The sequence below is a fragment of the Corvus brachyrhynchos genome, unplaced genomic scaffold (assembly GCF_000691975.1).
Source record: "Corvus brachyrhynchos isolate BGI_N302 unplaced genomic scaffold, ASM69197v1 scaffold140, whole genome shotgun sequence".
Classification (NCBI taxonomy): domain Eukaryota; kingdom Metazoa; phylum Chordata; class Aves; order Passeriformes; family Corvidae; genus Corvus; species Corvus brachyrhynchos.
In genome coordinates, this window is record NW_008235809.1 from 601,574 (window position 1) to 620,012 (window position 18,439).

At 37.2% G+C, this 18,439-nt stretch overlaps 1 protein-coding gene across 1 annotated transcript in view; it reads left to right on the plus strand.

Moving 5' to 3' along the window:
• GOLPH3 (golgi phosphoprotein 3) overlaps positions 1-18,439 on the plus strand; it is a 40,204-nt gene that overhangs the window by 16,271 nt on the left and 5,494 nt on the right. Inside the window, exons 2-3 of the mRNA XM_017727363.1 lie at positions 10,629-10,760; positions 16,569-16,683. Of these exons, the coding sequence (XP_017582852.1) occupies positions 10,629-10,760; positions 16,569-16,683 (247 nt within the window). The remainder of the gene's footprint in view (positions 1-10,628; positions 10,761-16,568; positions 16,684-18,439) is intronic.

The following is an 18,439-nucleotide window of genomic DNA, read 5'->3' on the forward strand; positions in this document are numbered from 1 at the left end:
GCTGGGCAGTTGATCCCGGGCTCTCAGGAACAGCAGGCTGGAATGGCAGGGACGAACGCAAATCCCGGGTGGCAGACGAGATGTATCCAGATGGAAAAAAACCACGGAGGCCCAGGCAGGCAGGGCGAGCAGGGCTACAGCGTAGCGAAAGCTCAAAGCAGCAGCGGAGCAGGGCAGCCACAGCTCGGTCTCCAGCAGGGCAGGGAAAGCGGCTTTTGGGGTCCCGGCGTTGTTTCCAGCAGGAAGAAAGAACGGCCAAAAAGAAAGAAGCAGCAGCTCCTTTCTCTGCAGCTTCTCTCTCTGGACGCTCAGAGCGAACTGACCCCACACCCAGGTGTAGACAAAAGAGTAGCCAGGCCCGCCCCACTTCCCTTTTTGTCTTTCTTAAGTACAGCTATTTGTCTCCTAGTAACATGCATATGGGAGAAAATTCCTTTAACAGGAAAAAAAACCTAAGACTAAACTAAAAACCCCAACAATGATAGACAGTAGATGGTTTGTCTTTTAGTAATTTGCTAATAATTATGAATTTTATTGAATCATGTTGCTGTCTGAACCAAAATTCAGTTTTGTGTTTCAGGATTGCTTGTTGTCTTGGAATCTAAGCATGAAGAAAAATAATTGAATGTGTTCTCAGCTTAACCATCATTCTTGTATTCCAGAATTGTGGAGGTTTTTTGTCTCTCTTGTCTGATAAGTCCATTGAGAAGGAAAAAGATTGAAACTATTATTGAAGAGTTATTCAAGCAAGACACCCTAACCCTGAACATTTTATTTTCAATTTGGGCTAAAACCACACAGTTCCTTGCCAAAAGAAGTTGATTTGGGACTTGCCAAAGAATGCTGCCAGAGAAGCTGAATTTGGTTTTATGTTTAAATCTGGCTTTGTGCAGTACTGTAGCGTTGTGAAGTATGAGATTTTCTTAAAGGTAGTAAGTTGATAGCTATTAGAGTTAGTAAAATGAAATACATATATTTAATGTATATTAGAAAGTGAGAATCTCTGGGTCGTTAAAGCACATGCATAATTTGACTATGTCAACTTGTCTTGTTTGAGGCTTACTGTCAGCTGCAGCTTCTGTGCTGTTACTATGCTTACGTTCAGGTTGATATAAATTACAATAACCTGCACTGGAAAGAAAAGAACAGATCTTTTTGGTTCCCTGAAGATGAAAATGGATCAGTTCATATGGGATACCTATGGTGAGAGCAGTCTACTTTTACCTTGAGAATTAAAGTAATTTTGGACATTCCAGCCTGTCTTCAATAAATGTTGCAATAGGTTTTCCTTTTTCTTGTCTTCTGTAATTGTTTTCTGTTGTTTGCATTTTTCCCACATTGTTATAAATATGTTTACTTAGGCTGGCAGAAAGACTTTTTAGTTGGTTCTCACTAGACTTCAAGGTGCTTTATTTGTTTAGTCTGTCCAAGGCTACTGAAGCTGAATCAGAGAGTCACAGAAGTCTGTATAAGGATCTAGCTGAGGTGGAACAAATGCTGGCTGGCTGCAGAAGAGAAGTTCTAGTAGTGACCAGCATTTCTGTTTGTTATTGGGAACTTGGAAAAGTTTGTGGACTTTCTTGAATTTTGTGTTCATTCTTCCAAGACCAGTTTGCCTGCTATTACGTTGTGAAGCTTCTTGTAACAGCATGCTGGAAAAAAATACTTCATTTTTTTCTTTTTTTTTTTTTTTTTTTTTTTTGGAGTTCATTATTAAAGACTGCTTTATGCAATACCCTATAGTAATGATTTTTTTAGTCGTCACTCCTAAGGACAAGTGAGAAAAGTAGCAGGAGCCAGACTCCGGGTTTGAACTCTGAACTCATTTTCAGCATCTGGTTTTGGGATTTGATCTCAGTGAAAATTCATTTGTGAAAAGGCTGCCTTTCAAATACACCTTGTGCTGGCTTTCCTCTACCTTCACTGACATGACTGAAAGTACCCTTAAGCCTTCTCTTCTAAGGGATAATCTAAAAATAATCTAAAAATAATGTAATTGAATTTTTTGACTGAAAAAGTCCGGTGTCAGATTTGTTGTACAAATGCTTTATAAAACACACTAAGCGTTAAATCAAGCATCTATGGCATCACTCTTGCTGACTCCTACCCCATGCAAAAGTGTATTAGTTGTTCCTTGTAGAACGATGATGTTCCTAAATAAATTACTAACTTTTAAGAGTTTTCATATCTAAAGAATCCGTAAACTTAATGCTTAATTTTATTTCCCAGTAGCTCAGTTACTGACTTTGATTTGCCTGAGATTACTGCTTGTAGTTGTGTTATCATGAAGAAGAGGTTTCTTACATGCAACAATATCAGACAGTTTCTGTTTCTGCAATCAGCAGTTCCAATCAGCAGTTTCACCTTCAACTAGGAAGGACAGGAACAACAGAATCATGTGCAGGTGTTAGGAGACAATGTTCCATACTGTTCCTTGTCCTCTCCTAGTGCTGTCAGCTGGTATCTCCGTTTAATCCAAGAGGATGCAGTGTTTCTGTTGTAGAAGAGTGCTGGTAATAGATGCATTTGGAATTCTTAAAATTAGGCTTTTGGGTCAACAGAATGAATTTAAATTCTATGCTAAAACGTTATTTATAATAAACCAAGTAGTTTTGTTACCCTTTCTCTATATGTTCTGCTTATATTTTGTACTTCACTTATTTGAATTTGGGAGCAGTTTTAAGATGTGTTGTAGAAATTCTTTAGGTAAGTGCTTTCAAAAACTCACAGTAATATTAGTAGTTGTAGAGAGACTACGTAAAGGTATTAAGATGGTTGCTGTCTTTTGGGGGAATAAAAAGGCCTATGCTTTTCACTCCACTAGTACTCTTCATTAAAATCAAAATACTTTCAGGCAGTGTTTGTTTCATGAGCAGTCGTATCTGTGAAGCAGATTAAAGTTGTAAAGTTTCTTGTGACCAATTCTCACATTGGAGATAGGGTACAGGGGGAAGGAAGCAGTCATCTCTGACATGAAAACTGTGGCAGACCAAAGTTCCTAATAACTTTTCACCTGCTGCAGAGCACCTGGACAGTGTATGCTGTTAATCCTTTACTTTCTCTTCTCCCCAGCTGTTTTTCTGTGATCACAAAACTACTACTTCAGGGAGGAACTCCTTGACTAAAAAAGTGACATTTCTGTCACAATTGTGATTCAGTCCGTTATGAAATACAACTTTCTACAGCCTGTATTTCAAGATAAATTGTCTCTGCTTGTCTTTTGCAGTAGGTTTTAAATGGGTGACAGATGATGATTTTATATTATTATGTTCTCTCTGTGCTTTGTGTTGGCTAATAATAGGCTAGTAGGTGCCTCTGAAAGAACTTGCTGTTGCTTCAGAGAATTGAAAAGGGATGCTATTGCTGTCTTGTCATATTTAAATAATATAACTTCCAATTCATGATAATCAGGGTAGTCATTGCTGAAGTCCAAAACGGGGAGCTGAAGGTAATGATGAATAGTGCGTGATACCTTAAGCTTTATGCTTTTTGTATTTTCTGAGCAGATTTTAGTCATGAATGGCTTTAGTACACGTATCCTGATAGTGTTCTTTGTCCCGAAGACTAAGTTCTAACTGAAACTATTCAGGTTATAAAAACTGTTCAGGATTTGCATGCAGTTTATCTATGGAAGTGTGGGTTGTCACTGAATGAGATGCTGTTACATGTTGCTGTCTGTCCCAAGCACATTCCTTCCCTTTCCCATGCTGTCTCTGAAATTTGTTCACCTGCATGGTGAATCAGGTGAGTAAACTGGCCATTAGCTCTCAGAAAGACCACTTTCTCATCTGGATGACTTCACAAATGCTGCTGTGGGCTCAGGAGAGAGAACAGCAATGTGCTTTCCTGGACTGAAGAAATACTTTGTCTTCAGCAGCAGTTCAGGCTTTGGACTACTTCCTTGGGTTTAGTCCTCAAACAGCTAAAAGTGAAGATATGTTGGAGGACATACCATCTCCAGTTCCAAATTGCAAGGTTTTGTGCAAGGTTAAAATGAGATGTGGTGATACTGACTTGAAGGGTCAGTAAAACTGAAATGAATCTCTCCAAGATAAAAAGTAGTGATTCACAAGAGTTGCTTGTGCTGGGAAGGTAGTTGAACACTAGGGTATCATTTTGTCCTGTTTCTTTTCCTGCTGTTTTTCCCTTGGTGTTTCTCTTTGCCACTTTTAGTGCCTCTAAGAAAAGAAATCTGAGTTTATGTATGTATAGAACATGAGTCTTTCTCAGAATTAACTACACACAGTGAGCATGCAGGTACATTTTCCCTCCATGACACTGCTGTGTAAATGCTAGATGTAGGTAGACTCTTTGCTAATTGTGCTATTCAACATGAAAAGCAGCTCATATAAAATTTATACCAGCTGATAACTCAATTTACCTTGTCCAGTCCTACAGATGACCTGAACTGACTTTGAAAAGTTTTTTTTTCCTAGTTCAAATTCCATTTTAGTTAGTGTATCTCAGACTTACATGTCTTGACAACTGTTTCCTCTTATCCTCATCTGAGGAGTAGAACTGAACGTCGTGTGTTCTATGTGTCTCCAAACTGTATATTTATTATTCTGGCGTGTGTATTTGGTGAGGGTCCCTAAGTGGACCTGGAGATAATTGTCCTCAGTAACTTCCCCTGATCCCAGCAAGCATGGGATATTTTCCAGTATGTTTGTCATCTGTGATCTCAGAGAACATACCATGAAAATAGTCTGCCATATGTTGGAAAGAATAGATAGCAAGGAAGAAACCCCTGTTTGGGAAAGCTCAACACTTGTTTGTATATAAACAAACCAGTAGCTCTTGTGTCTCAGAGCTTTTATATTGCTCAACAGAATGTTTGAAGGCCATCTATGCAGAAGTAATGAAAGTAACAGCAAACTCCAGTGAGTTTGGGAAGTCTAATTTTTCTTATCTTTCATCATCCAGGTAGAACTTGTTGCATTTTTTTGTCTGAAATAGTATTCTGATAGAGAACAGGGTAGCTGTAAATTCAGAATTTACTGTTTGCTAATGTGAAAGCTTTCTTGAACCTGGATTGTACCTCCTAGCTGATAAACCCTGAAACTAAGGATTTGATGTCTTCTGACTAGACTGTAAGGTGTAATACCTTGGAGCTGGGACTTCTGAACTCCTCAGAAGCTGTAATTGTTCATTTCTGCTTTCTGTTAGTTGGCCATCTTCCCTTCTGATTGAGCTGCCATGTCTGGAAAGAGTTTAACCAACATTTTATTTATTTTGTCTGTACACAAAGTTTCAGAAATTTACCAAATTTCAAAGTCCTTTTTTTGTGTCTTTCATAAAAGAAAAATTTGGAATTTCCTGAGAACAGGAATTCAGGGGTTTGGGTAGCTGCAATGATGTTTCTCCTTTAGAAGGTTCCCTTCAGTTGTTCGGTTTATTTGTTTACCATGGATGTTTTAGTTTTATGTTTAAGTAGAAGTTGCTAGGTGAGGGTCTAAGGAGTACTATTAAGTTTGAATGTAAAATGAAAAGGCTTTTACTAAGAGAAGCATAGACTGGGCAGTGTTATGTGCATTATCCCAGAGAAACTTCTGTTGTGGTTCTTCATAAATGTAAATTGAGTCTGAGTCGGCCAAAACTTTGACCTAACACTGACCTGTGATACTGAATATGAGTCTGTGTGGATCTCAGGATGGGCCTGAGGGGCCTGTTGTGCTAAAATAAAAAAACACTGAAATTTTTTGGTGAGTAGGCAGCTGTAACCCATGAGTTACCTTCGCAGACCATTACATGAGTTTATGATGCTTTTTTAAAAGATGCATGAAGCTGATTGCCATTTGCAATGGCTCTGTGGTCTGCAGAGTAATTGCAGTAGCTTGAGACTCTTTGGATTATAATGCATTGGCAGCTACAGTCTGTGTTCTGTAAACAGGTGCCCTTAACCATGTGAGTTAAACACATCGTATTTATTTATATTACCGTGTTTGTATTTTGACGCCTCAGGGCTGTAACTCTGCAAGCATTTTTCTTTCCTTTCTCTTGAATCTGAGGTAATTTTAATGGATTTTTTTACTCTGCCTTCTCCTTTCTTGTCTGTGCCAGGTGTAGTAGAACTGCTGTTCACCTATTCTGAGTTAACTGAAGAAGTGGAGAGAGAATGTGTATTTCTGTAGTGGGAAGAGCAACTGTTAGCAACTCTGACATATGAAACAAAGTATTCTTGAGTAAAAGGTTACCCGGTATTTTGTGAGTCTTTTGTTCTATATTTTATTTAGAAAGTTGTTGGGTTTTTTTCCCCTTTTTTTTTTATTCAACTTTGCAATCCATTAGGGGTTACTTCTCTGTATGTATAAAAGTAAAATTACATCTACAACTTAATTGCATTTTTTGCACTGTTACTGCTGGGTACCTCTAAATTGCACTTGGGATACAGAAAATAGTGATGTTCGTTCAGTGTGGTCTTTCTGTTTGTTAGATTTTTTTAGTTATTTTTTGTTTGTTTGTTTCAAATAGAGCTAGTGTGACAGTAGCCTGGAAGCTGAGTAGTAGCAATGTGAGACGTAACGGTGAGTCACTGCTCTGTGAAGGCTGGCTGTTTCGTGCTTAAGTGAAATGATTTTGAAGTTTTTTGCAAGTCTTAAAGCAGCCTTTATTATGTAGAAGTCACTAACATACTTGGCACCAAATACCTTCAGGCACATCTGATCACGTTAGTCTTCTCACACTGATTTTTTGACATACTTGTGAAGTTACAGTGGTCATGGCTGCAGTGCCCTGTTGGATCAGAGATAAGGTGTTAGCCTTTTAAAGAAAAAAAAATTTACAAACAACTTTTCAAATTTTAAAATCTCTCAAGTAAATTTGTGGCTCTAAAGAGACTAAGTAGAAGCAGGAAGTAGAAAGTAGGGTAGTTTACGTAATTGGCCTTTGTTATACAATGGACTATTTAATAGGGAGTTTCAGGTGATTAATGAATAACTGAACAGGAATACCTGTGTGAGCTGGAAGTCAGGTAAAAGGGAAGGGAATAAGAGAAAGTGAATAAATCCCATAGCTGGTGGGAAAGAAATGGCCTAATGAACATGGATTTTGAATAACTTATTATTAAAGCGGAAAGAGAATCTTAGGTCTTTGCTTTGCCATACCTGGGTGGAAAGTCTGAGCTTTCAAAGTTAATATGGTAACAAGTATTTGGTGTAAACTTTATTCTTATTTCCCTTTATGCTTGTCTAGCAAAACTAGTTTTTAGCTGAAAGTTTCTAGGTCACGTCTGATGAAAAATGCTTTTGTGCTGTGTTTGTGTAAATAAACATGACAGTTGTAAACAGTTTTTTGATCTTTGAGTCAGTGTAGATTTAAAATTTTGTCTTGCAAGCTATTCATAGCTTAAAGTGCTATTCTAGTGTGATTGCTGTCAGATAAAAATAATCTCCTGCTTTGTATGTCTTCCCCCCTGCTGCTTAGCAACTTTAATGAAATAAGTATTTCTTTGAGTTAGAAAGTTTATAAAACTATAAGACTTGCAGGAAGACAGGTGATGTAAAAATACTTGGTGTTGTATTTGTGAGAAAATTAGTGCTGTTTAAGAGCATTAAATAGTGCAGTTAGTTGCATTTCTAAATAGTGGTGTTTGATCTTCAGTCAAGGGTTTTCAGACTGCTAGCAATTTGGAATAACTGAACAGTTTTTAAAACCATTTCCCTGTCTCATTCCCACGTGCTGTAATGAGCAGTGGCCAGTGCACATTCAGGGAGAGGGTGGGCTCAGGATGACAATTCCCCCAGTGTACATTGACTTCATCCTGGTCCACATGTGGTTTACAGATCCATTGCTGTCTGTCAAACTTCATTATTAATCTTGTTTTTTAAAGGATTGTTAAAAAACTTTTGCCTTCCTGTTAAAACAACTTAATGGAAAAACAGAAAAGAAGTTGGCTACTGACTCCTAACCGATCAGCTAGCTTTGTTTATCACCTTTTAGCCCTTGTTTCCTTTATAAATAGTGTATTATTCTATATTGCCATTCCACCTCTCTGTATATTATTAATGTCCACCCCTTTGTTTCTCTTCTGTGCACCTTTTCTAGTTATGCTGTATGCCATTTAAAGTAGGTGTCAAGAGGGTGTTTGGAGTGTCGAAGATAAGTGTCTTCCATTCAGTTTTAGTTACTCCAGGAAGTTTGAGTTAATTTAAAGGATGATTTAGTTAGACTGTTGTGTGCTAAACCAATATTCTGTGAAGGTTCCTTCGATTGTCTGATATCTTTGCAGTAGGTGTCAAAATCAACTAGTTCATCTACCTGAATAATCAGGAAAGATCAGTTTAATGGATTGAAAAGAATCTCTTTCTTAACTGTTAATAGCTGTGCACTTTCTGTGTATGGAAATATAACATTCCTTCTCTAGAGGATTGCCTGTGAACTCTGAGCCTGGGGGGCAGAAAAAAAATAAGAAGATTGTGACACAGTGCACAGTCTCATGATTTTAATGTCTTCTGACCCACCAGAGCAAGCAGCTCCATTTATGAAGGATATAATCTTTTTGAGCTGTCTTTCAGGATCACTTGGTTAAAAGCTGTTAGGTGGGTGTGCAGTCTCCATCCTTGGAGGTTTTTGAGACATGCTTGAATAGAACCCTGAGCAATTTGACCTGACTTTGTAACTGAATCTGCTTGCAGCAGGAGGTTGGACTAGAGACTCCAGTGGTCACTTTCGACCTGAATTATCTTACGAGCCCTTATTTCTCTGCAATCCTCAGCCTATGGCCATCCATGTTAACTACTGGAACAGAGGAATTTACATCTGGTAATTGGTGCTGGGAGTGGTGTAGTTAATGTCACTTCACTGAAAAATAGTAATATAAAAAATAAATTCAGCTTTCATTACTGAGAAGGGGAAAAAGCATCAGCACTTTAATTGTTTGTGTAATAATATGGAACTTTCTGTGAATATAAAGAAGTGCAAATACATTGTGCCTGTGAGCTTGTGCAGTAGATTTTTAGTTTGTGTATATATTGTCTGACTTCAGAAATTATTATGTAAAGAGACTGATTGGAGATAGAATATGGTAGTCATATCTCTTCCTGCTCAAGCAAATACTGAACCTTATCATGTCTGTTATTTGACAAAGAAAAGCTGGTGCCAGCCATACTCCTAACTACCGAATGGCATCCTAAGAGTAGCTGATACTTGCAAAGTGTCAACTCTAGAGTAGAAGGCTGATTAGATAACTTCTCAAATGCCTTTCCAAACTTACATTTATGGTGTTTTAAATAAATATATGGGACCTATTTTGGTAATTGCCTTAGAGATTCAGGGCTTTTGTAGACTTTTTGGAAGTATTGGTCATCTATATAACACAGCTCTTGAAAATAGCTAAGTGCAAAATTGAAGGAAATAGTCTCACATTCCTGGAAATCTGTACTTGATGGCGTTAGTTAGAGACTGGTTTTTAAATTTAGTGGACTTAGGATATGGGCATTGTATCTTTATATATTGGCAGCTTTTGTCTGCAAAAAGAGTAAAATTGACTTGCTCTTGATTTAAGCTAGTCTTGGTTATTGGTTAAGACAAATTTATGAGAAGCAGAGCTCTCTTCCGCCCTGCCTTGTCCTGTGTAGAGCACCTTTCTGTAAAGTATCCCAAAGTCAGTATTTTCAGAAGTGCTTCATTAGAGGAATTTAGAAATATCTTTATGAATCATATCAAACATTTCTGCGGACATTTCTCAAAAGACGGAATATTTCTCAATGATTTTGCTTTGTCTTAGATACTCAAACATTTTAAAGTATGCAAGAACACTGTTGGCTACTCCATAGGTAAAAGAGAATTCTTTTTGTAAGGTTTTTTTGATCCTAACTTTTGAACAATGGAATACAGAAGCCAATAGTTGTGTTTCTAGATACTGATGAGTAAATGGGTTGGGTCAAGTGATCTGTTCTGCCGTTTAAGCAGACAGCTATCAATGCAGAAATAGAGATAAATCATGGTAGGTGTGGTGTGGTTTGTAAAATAAATGTGGTTTGCAGCTTTGCAGTTTGTATAAGAACTAGATGCTTCAAGCTGTAAAAATATATGTTTTCAAAGGATTTAAATGGCAAAATGGTAGCTGTTCCAAATATTTTTGAAAGCTTTTGTCTTTTAGTTTACACTGTCTGAGTCAAAATAATCTGTTCTGTGATTTGTGCTGATTGCCACATTCCTGTTTTCCAGTATACTCCATAGTTAACTTAATATCCGTTTTCAGGTTATTATTGCTTTATCAGTGCCATGCTGTTTATGCATGTAAAATCATGTTAATGTTTCTCAGTCACTCAGAAGGCTGTGTGATGTCAGCAATGCCAAAAGCTTGATGTCTTAAAAATGTCGTATGTTTATTTTGACTATGTATAAAACTACACTTTATACCTCACCATTCTTGGTGTTGCCTGCTTTCACTCTGTATCATTTTCCTGAGGATTCCCCGTTCTTCTAAAGGCAGAGACTGAGTGTCAAAACTAATAGAGGACGATACTGTTTCTCTTTCATGTTTTCAGGGCAGGAATGATAGTGACTAGTGATGCCACTTCAAAAGTATGAAAGCAGGAGAACTGCTTAGAGAATGTGGCAAGGCCTTTTTTCTGTTCACTTTCAGACAGAGATGGACATATCTTACTGTTTTCCATTCTTCACAGGGTTACACATCGTTCTGGAACGATTGCATCTCCTCGGGTTTGCGTGGCTGTATGTTAATTGAATTGGCATTGCGGGGGCGTCTCCAGCTGGAGGCCTGTGGAATGAGGCGCAAAAGTCTGCTAACAAGAAAGGTAAGTGCAGGAAAATGATCACCTTTACTTGTCATGCTCCACACAATATAGGAGCTGTAAATTACAACTGCTTCTAAGAAAAGGAATGGGGTTTTTTTTCTTTATGTGATGATTCTGAGTAATGACATAAAGTGGATGTGCAAAGGTAAAAAGTGTTTCAGTGGTGAGATGAAGTGCCTTGGAAGATCTCTGGTACTTGTTCTGTTTGTTCTTTGGATGTTTTGCTGGTACTGTTGGGAGCCTTGCACCAACCGTTGGCAGTGGCTCTGGCCAGGATGCAGTGGCAGCAGTTACTGCCAGTGGCACCAGCTGTAATCTGCCAAAGGCTTTTGCAATGCCAGTGGGATGTGGGCTGAGGCTAAAAGGAATGGATAACTGCCAGATGCCAGATGTGTCCTGCAAGCCACCAGTTTACTTCTGGTGTACACAATGCTGCAGTTTGTGCTTGCAGTACATGGGAAGGAAACCATCCTTTTATTTGGGGCCCATGAGAACACAGATCTATCTAGTTCATGCATGAGGCTGGTTTGTTAAAATTGGTTATGCTCTCTGACCTTCAAGATGGCCACATGTCTAAGGTCCTTTATAGAATTAGGCTGAAGATTTGAGGCCTTTATTTTTTACTTTAACCACTGAATTTTTCATTTGTACAAAATGTGCAAAGTCACACTCTTGGAAGAATTTTTACTTCATCAGCAATAGAGGATACTTGTACAATAAGCTTATTGAAAACCTGGTCAAATGTTGTCTGTCCACCACAAATAAATTCTCTTATGGCACATTTCCCTGTCAATATTTGCTGAATTTTAAGGAAAGCTTGTGAATTCCCCAACCTCCTCCCAGCATCCTTCACTTCAGAAAAATCGAACCTCTGTTCTGACAAGCAGCCCCTTACTTCTTTTAGCCTCATTTAAGCATATTCAGCATTGATTAGTTCGCACTTTTTTTTTCCTCCAGAGCTTTTGGCTTCTTAGGCATTCAGTAGTGTTCGTCTTAGGCATTCAGTCAGGAGTTATTTTCATTCTGTGAAAACCTTGTCAGCTCTGTGTACTTGAAATATTAACTGTGAGGTTGCTGGGCTTTTTCGGAAAGTGGAAAAATAACCTCTGTGTGTCTCCACTAAAAAATACAAGCAGAATTATTGGTGTGGGTTGTGTTTGGTTTTTCTTTGTTTGTGGTCGGGTGTTTATTGTTAAATTTTATCATGTGGTTTTGGGATTGTGTAGATGTGTTTGTTTAAGGTCATCTAAAAGCTGCGCAATTTAGAGGTTTTCTTTTTCTGCTGTTGTAAGGCATTTGAGATACTTTTCTGTTTTCGGGCAGGAGGGTTCTATAAAAATAGGCATTAATTTAAAATTTAAATGGAGGTTGTTTTCTGCTTAAGTACTTTCCTGCAAACAAAATCCCTAACTACACCACGTCCATCAATTTAGAAATCATTCTTGTTAATGACTCGTGTTGTGGCACCTTATTTGAAGTTTTCCATTAACGCTAAATTTCAGTCTTGTTCCTGAGTTGGCCAGATTTAAGTGTCTCTACTCTGTCAAGTGTCCTCCTTGTCATGCTTCTGCAGGCATTGCTCCCCACACCCTTAGCTTTGGCTGTGAAATAAATACTGTGTCTAATAATTGGGAAGAGCTGTCTAATACATCCAGGGTTGTGATTTGGTGGCTGAAAACTAATTTACTTAGATCAGTTTAGTTTTTACATGAACCACTCTCTTGATCTTGTAATCTGGTGGGGCACAAGTAAGGTAAGGTGAGGACAGGAAGGGGGTAGAACTTTTTCGGGTAGTTTTTCAGGCAGTAGCAGAGATTTATAACCAGCTAACTGTGGCTTTGATCATATAATTAACTTAAAAAACAATAGCTACAATGATTTTTACTTAAAGCCTTAAATCAGGTTGATCTCTGTGATAATATTTTACACTTCAGAATGGATCAAGATGCATTAATCCATGGTTGAAGGCCATAGAGAGTCAAATGAGACTGAGAAAAGAGTAGACAAGGATTTGATGGACCTTAGTGAAACTTTGTAAGTGGATATGATGTGTTACACATTGCAACATCCTTGTAAATTTGGCTTAAGAGTATGTAATCGTTGCATCATTTTGGAGTTCTGTCTACTGGGATCGATATTAGAAACAAGTAAATGAATGTTGAGGTTTGCAAGTGGTTATTGAGAATAAAGATGGTACTCTACATTGCCTTACAGCCTCAGAGAGCAAACCAAATTGATAGAATTATTAAAAGCAAAAGGAATCCCAACAAATCCTTCTCAGATTTACTTCAGTATTTTTTTGCTTACAATGCTGAGCAATTCATGCATGATTGAATTTTTACTTAAAAATCAGCTCAACAAGTGCGTAATCTTCAGCTTTGCTTAGTTGCAGAGCTGCATTGTGAAAAATGCAAATTAAATATTCTGTATAATTGAAATTTCCTTAGTAGATGAGTATCAGGCAAATCTAGTACCTGATCAATCATGGAAAAATGGGAATAAAGAAAATTATTTTGCCATCAGGCTAAGGACCAGCATCTCTGAAGAACCAGGATCTTCGCTACCTTAGTCCCTCTGTTAAAGAGAGGAGAAAAGTCCCCCTTGTGAGTGTTAAATCTTCTGTGGTGATTCAGTTGATGCGATCCCAAAGCCACCTGATTTCCCACTCTGAAGAGCATTAGCCAAGAAGCATTCAATCACTAAGTTCTTCAAGGAAGAGCTGATCTGTGAAGATTCAGAGGTGGCTGGGCTTCTGCTGTTGCCTGTCTCCATGTGCTGGGGAGTGGGAGAGAAATATTATGGAAGTGTGAACCAACATACGCTTATTTGAAGGAAAATATAATCTTGACTGAAGAAACAGTGCTGTGGATATTCAGTATAGCAGAGAAGTGGAAAAATAGTTTGGTATTGCTGGCTGGAGAGACAGGTAAACTTGGGAACAAAGTCACTGTGCGCTGTGGCTTCACAAGAGCTTATGGATCCTTGCTGAGTTGAATTGAGGCCTCTGTGCTCCTTTCCTCTAAATACCTGTATGTTTAGGCTGGTACTGTTGTGCTGTGTTGTATTCATGCTAGATTCTTAGACTTCTTTGCAGTGGTAGAAAAAAGTATTTTAAGCACAAATAAGCAAGGAAAGCTATTTCCTAAACTTAAATCTCTTTACTTATATCCTAAACTTAAAAGCATTTGTAATCTCTTCAGTGAGGTTTGCTCTGTTTGTTTTTAATAATAAATCAGGTTAAAAAGATGATTTCCCATCTTGCATCTTGCCTGCTAAGGTGGGATGGTGAGTACCGTGTACCAACTGCAGCAGGCTGGAGCGATCCTGTGTGACTGAGGTTACTGTGAAACTAAACATGGGGCACTTGAAAGAAACTAAAATACTGTGTGAATGTCAGTTTTTAAAAGAAAGGAAGATGAGTAAGTTGGGTGTGTTTAGGCTAATTATTAAAGGAGTATCTGAGAGGTGACTATTAGTAGCTGCAATCTAGCAACTTAAAATCTCATTTTGAAGTATGCTCCTATATAATGAAAGAACAGGCACTTGCAAAAATTTAGGATCTTGATACAAAGCTGAAAGTTGTAATATAATTATATGGGTTAATAAAGGTTTTGAGTGATGCTGTGAAAGCTTGTAAATCAGAAAGATAAATAGGTATTGTTGTGTGTTTAGTTTCAAATAGGGATTGTCTGGATTAAAGTGCAGATGTGTTCTTAAGACCAAATATCTGAAGTTCATGTTGGAGTGATCTCCCCAAAATGGAGACCTGGGCAGTATCTCAAGAGACCATCTAATCCTGATGGAGTAACAGATAGTGAGTCCTTCTCTGGTAGATGTTTAGTCTTAAAATTCTGTACTGAATGCAGTTCAGCAGCTCCCTGAGTGTTTTAATTTGCCTGTTGAAGTTTTCTGTATTTCTAGACTAAGCTGGTATCTTCTATATCTCCCAAAACACCTTACACTACTGGCTTTTTTACCCTCTTTTTAAAAATATCTCACTTTCTAGATCTAAATATACTTTGTTATTTTTAGCCTGGCATTTTGCACTGGTTCATTCTTGCCGATTTATTATGAAAATCTTAGTTTCTGTGCTTTATATAGACCATCTGAATACCATTCCAGCTATGATCTGCTAGGTACTCACGAAGATCTCTTGAGCAATTTTAATTTAATCTTGTAGGTTTTGTACACTTTTGCACACCAGCTGGGGATCATCTTTTGAAGTTAACTTTAACCCCAATGGTAGGACATCAACTTCAGCTCATTGCAGCTCATTTCAGTGTTATCACAGGTCTTATGAAAATGCATTGACTCTATTTTTTGTAGTAAGGATTATTAGAACTATGGAACGGAAAAAAACTTGGGATATATTTCAGGAGGACATTTTCAGAACACCTTTCTGATTACTCTGAAGTGTCAGGAAAAATAAGAGCTTTCACTTCCTGCTTTTCATAGGGGTGTGTGTATATATATATATATATATATATATATATATATATATATATATATATATATATATATATATATATATATATATATATATATATATATATATATATATATATATATATATATATATATATATATATATATATATATATATATATATATATATATATATATATATATATATATATATATATATATATATATATATATATATATATATATATATATATATATATATATATATATATATATATATATATATATATATATATATATATATATATATATATATATATATATATATATATGTGTGTGTGTGTATATATGTGGAATTGTGTTGATGAATTTATTTTTCTGTCAATCGCCTGCTACCTTTTACCTGATGCTTATAAAGTGCTATCTTGTAAAACTATTTAAATTGCCAGGTACAATAATAACTACAACTACTATTACTATTATTAACAACTGTATTAGTTCTTCTGTAAATAAAGATTTTATTTAAATATACTGACTCGAGCTAATTTAATCTGTAGGTTTTCATTTGATGCTCTGATTTTCTATCCAGGAAAAGAATTGTATTTGTACATGGTTTCTATAACTACTTATATTGGTGAACAAGCAGTTAATCAAATTCTTAAGTTTTATTATGTTACTCTGAATAAATTTTTTGTCATGCTTTCCTGAGTGAAGAACTCAAATCATTTTAGAGGTTATTAAATAACAATGGAATTGCGTTTATTGTTGCATGTTAGGGGTTTATTAGTACGTATGTATTTTCGCTAATATGTGTGGTTTAACTGTTATTAAATGAAACATTGTTACCTGGCAGTGTGTTCTTCAGAGCTGCAAAACTTGCAGATGTTGTTATGAACCTATTTTTATCCATTAATATATTGTAGCTTTTGTGCTTTTTCACTGCTTTTTTTTTTTTTTGATGCAACCTTATTGTTTAACTCAGTATTTTAAATAAATTGACTTGAAGCAGTAAAACAGACTGTATTCAGAGACCAACTTAGTGTAGCATACTTTGTTTTGGGGAGGTAGCAAAAGACCTGACTGGATAAGTGAGTTATTTTCCCTAAAAAATTAGGTTTTAAGTTTGTTCATAATACTATAATTTTAGCCCATTAAGGTTAATTTAAATTACAGATAACCTCAGACTTAATGTATTTTGAATTAAAGCCACAGATATTTTTTTTTTAACAACAAAGGTTTGCGTTTTCAAAGTTGCATATTCTTAAGAGAGAGTTCCTTATTTTCAAAAAAATTCTTCCGCTTTTCATAACAGGTGAGTATGGTGAGTATGTTTGTCATAACTGAATTATGTCAAAATACTGACTGTGTTTTGTTCATTCTTAGGTGATTTGCAAGTCAGATGCTCCTACAGGGGATGTTTTGCTTGATGAAGCTCTGAAACACATAAAAGAGACCCAGCCTCCTGAAACAGTACAAAATTGGATTGAACTGCTTAGTGGTAAGCCTCGGACATAACGTATTTGCTTTTTTTATCCAAATAAACCTAATTATCTGGCATCACTAGAGATTATGTTGCAAGGGTTTTTGAGAGAAAATACGCAGAAAAGTTAATTAGTCTGTCTTCTGGGGTAGTCTCTTGTTGATGTAGTCTTTAATCAAATATAAGTAACTGTTGCTTTTGACTTAACTTGGTACAGAAAGGATCTGTATGGAAGTGTCAGAGGACATCTCAACTCGGTGAAAGAGGTGCCTTCCGCTGACTCTGAAGTAAATCAGGACTGCACCCTGGAGCTGTCACTGCCTTCCTTTCCCTGTGTTTGGAAATGAGGGTTAGTGGAAGTGAGGAGCCTAACTGTGTGGACCGAGTATTCAGATCTTTCAATAAAGAAAGGAGGTGAAGAGCTCATAGCTCACATGTAAGACTTGAGGGTGATTTGGCCATTAATCATAAAGAAAAAAATAAAGCATTAAGAGTTTCATTTTTTCATTAACTGAAGAAATGTAATAAATATTTTAAAATGTTAAGATACTTCCTGTTGATCAAAACAAAGTCTTCAAGATGAGTACTTTGCACACAGCTCTCCCTGTAAAGCTAGTAAATAGTTGTGATAAATGAAATGTCAATTATCACAGAATTATGAACAGCTTGCATTGGAAGGGACTTTTACAGGCCATCTAGTCCAGCCCCTCTGCAGTCAGCAGGGACATCTTCCACTAGACCAGGTTACTCAGAGCTCCATCCAACCTGACATTAAATGTTTCCAGGGACGGGGCATCCACCACCTCTCTGGGCAATCCATTCTAGTGTCTCATTGTGAAAAATTTCTTCCTTGTATCTGATCGCAGCCAGCTGTCCTTCACTTTAAAACCATTACTCCATGTCCCAGGCTCTGTTAAAATGTCTGACCCCATCTTTCTTGTAATCCCCCTATAAGTAGTGAAAGGGTGCAGCAAGGTTTCCTTAGAGCTTTCCCCTCTCCAGGCTGTACTGTAGACAGAATCAATCACCAGCATTCGTCTGTTTTCACAAAACACATAAATACAGCTTCCTTGGAGTAGATCAGTGCTGTGCATGAGTTGTGCAAACAGCGCAGGAAAAAGCCCTGTTTAGTCAACAGTGTGAGAGGTCAAGGTAATGAGACTTGGAAGTTGCCTGTGTAGAATCTGTTACTTCTTGCAACTGATGAGCTGCAGAAAAGAGCAAACTCTCTTTGCCTTTCTCTGCTTTCTTGTTTCCTTTGTTCTTCCCATTCATCTTGCACCACCTTAAACAGCCTTCCTTGCACACCAGTTCATTCTCATCTGTCCTCTCCTGCTCCTTGGCTGTCAGGCAGGGGGTAGACTGGACTTACAAAGCAGCCCATGTTGGAGGGAGCATGGCTGCTGCAGAGCCATGCAGTTCAGTTCTCACTCAGTTCCCCTTCCCTGTTACAGCCTGCAAAAACAATTCATTTTTCTTGTCCCAAATACATAATTTGTGCTGACCTTTCACCTCCTCTCCCAGTGCAATGCACATCAAGTTAGGACTGGCTCAAAAAAGGTCAGCTAATATGAACTAGTGTTGTAGGTTTTCTTTGAGCTAAGCTAAGATTTTCCTGACCCTGCTGAGCTTTGGCTCTGGGAAGATAGTTATCATCAGTGCTGTGGCTAAGGCTTAAATCAGTCATTTTTACTAATGTATGTTTATTAATTACTAATTATTCGGTGGCATTAATGTTCTTTGGATTTCCTGCGGTTTAGAGATTGGCTCTTCC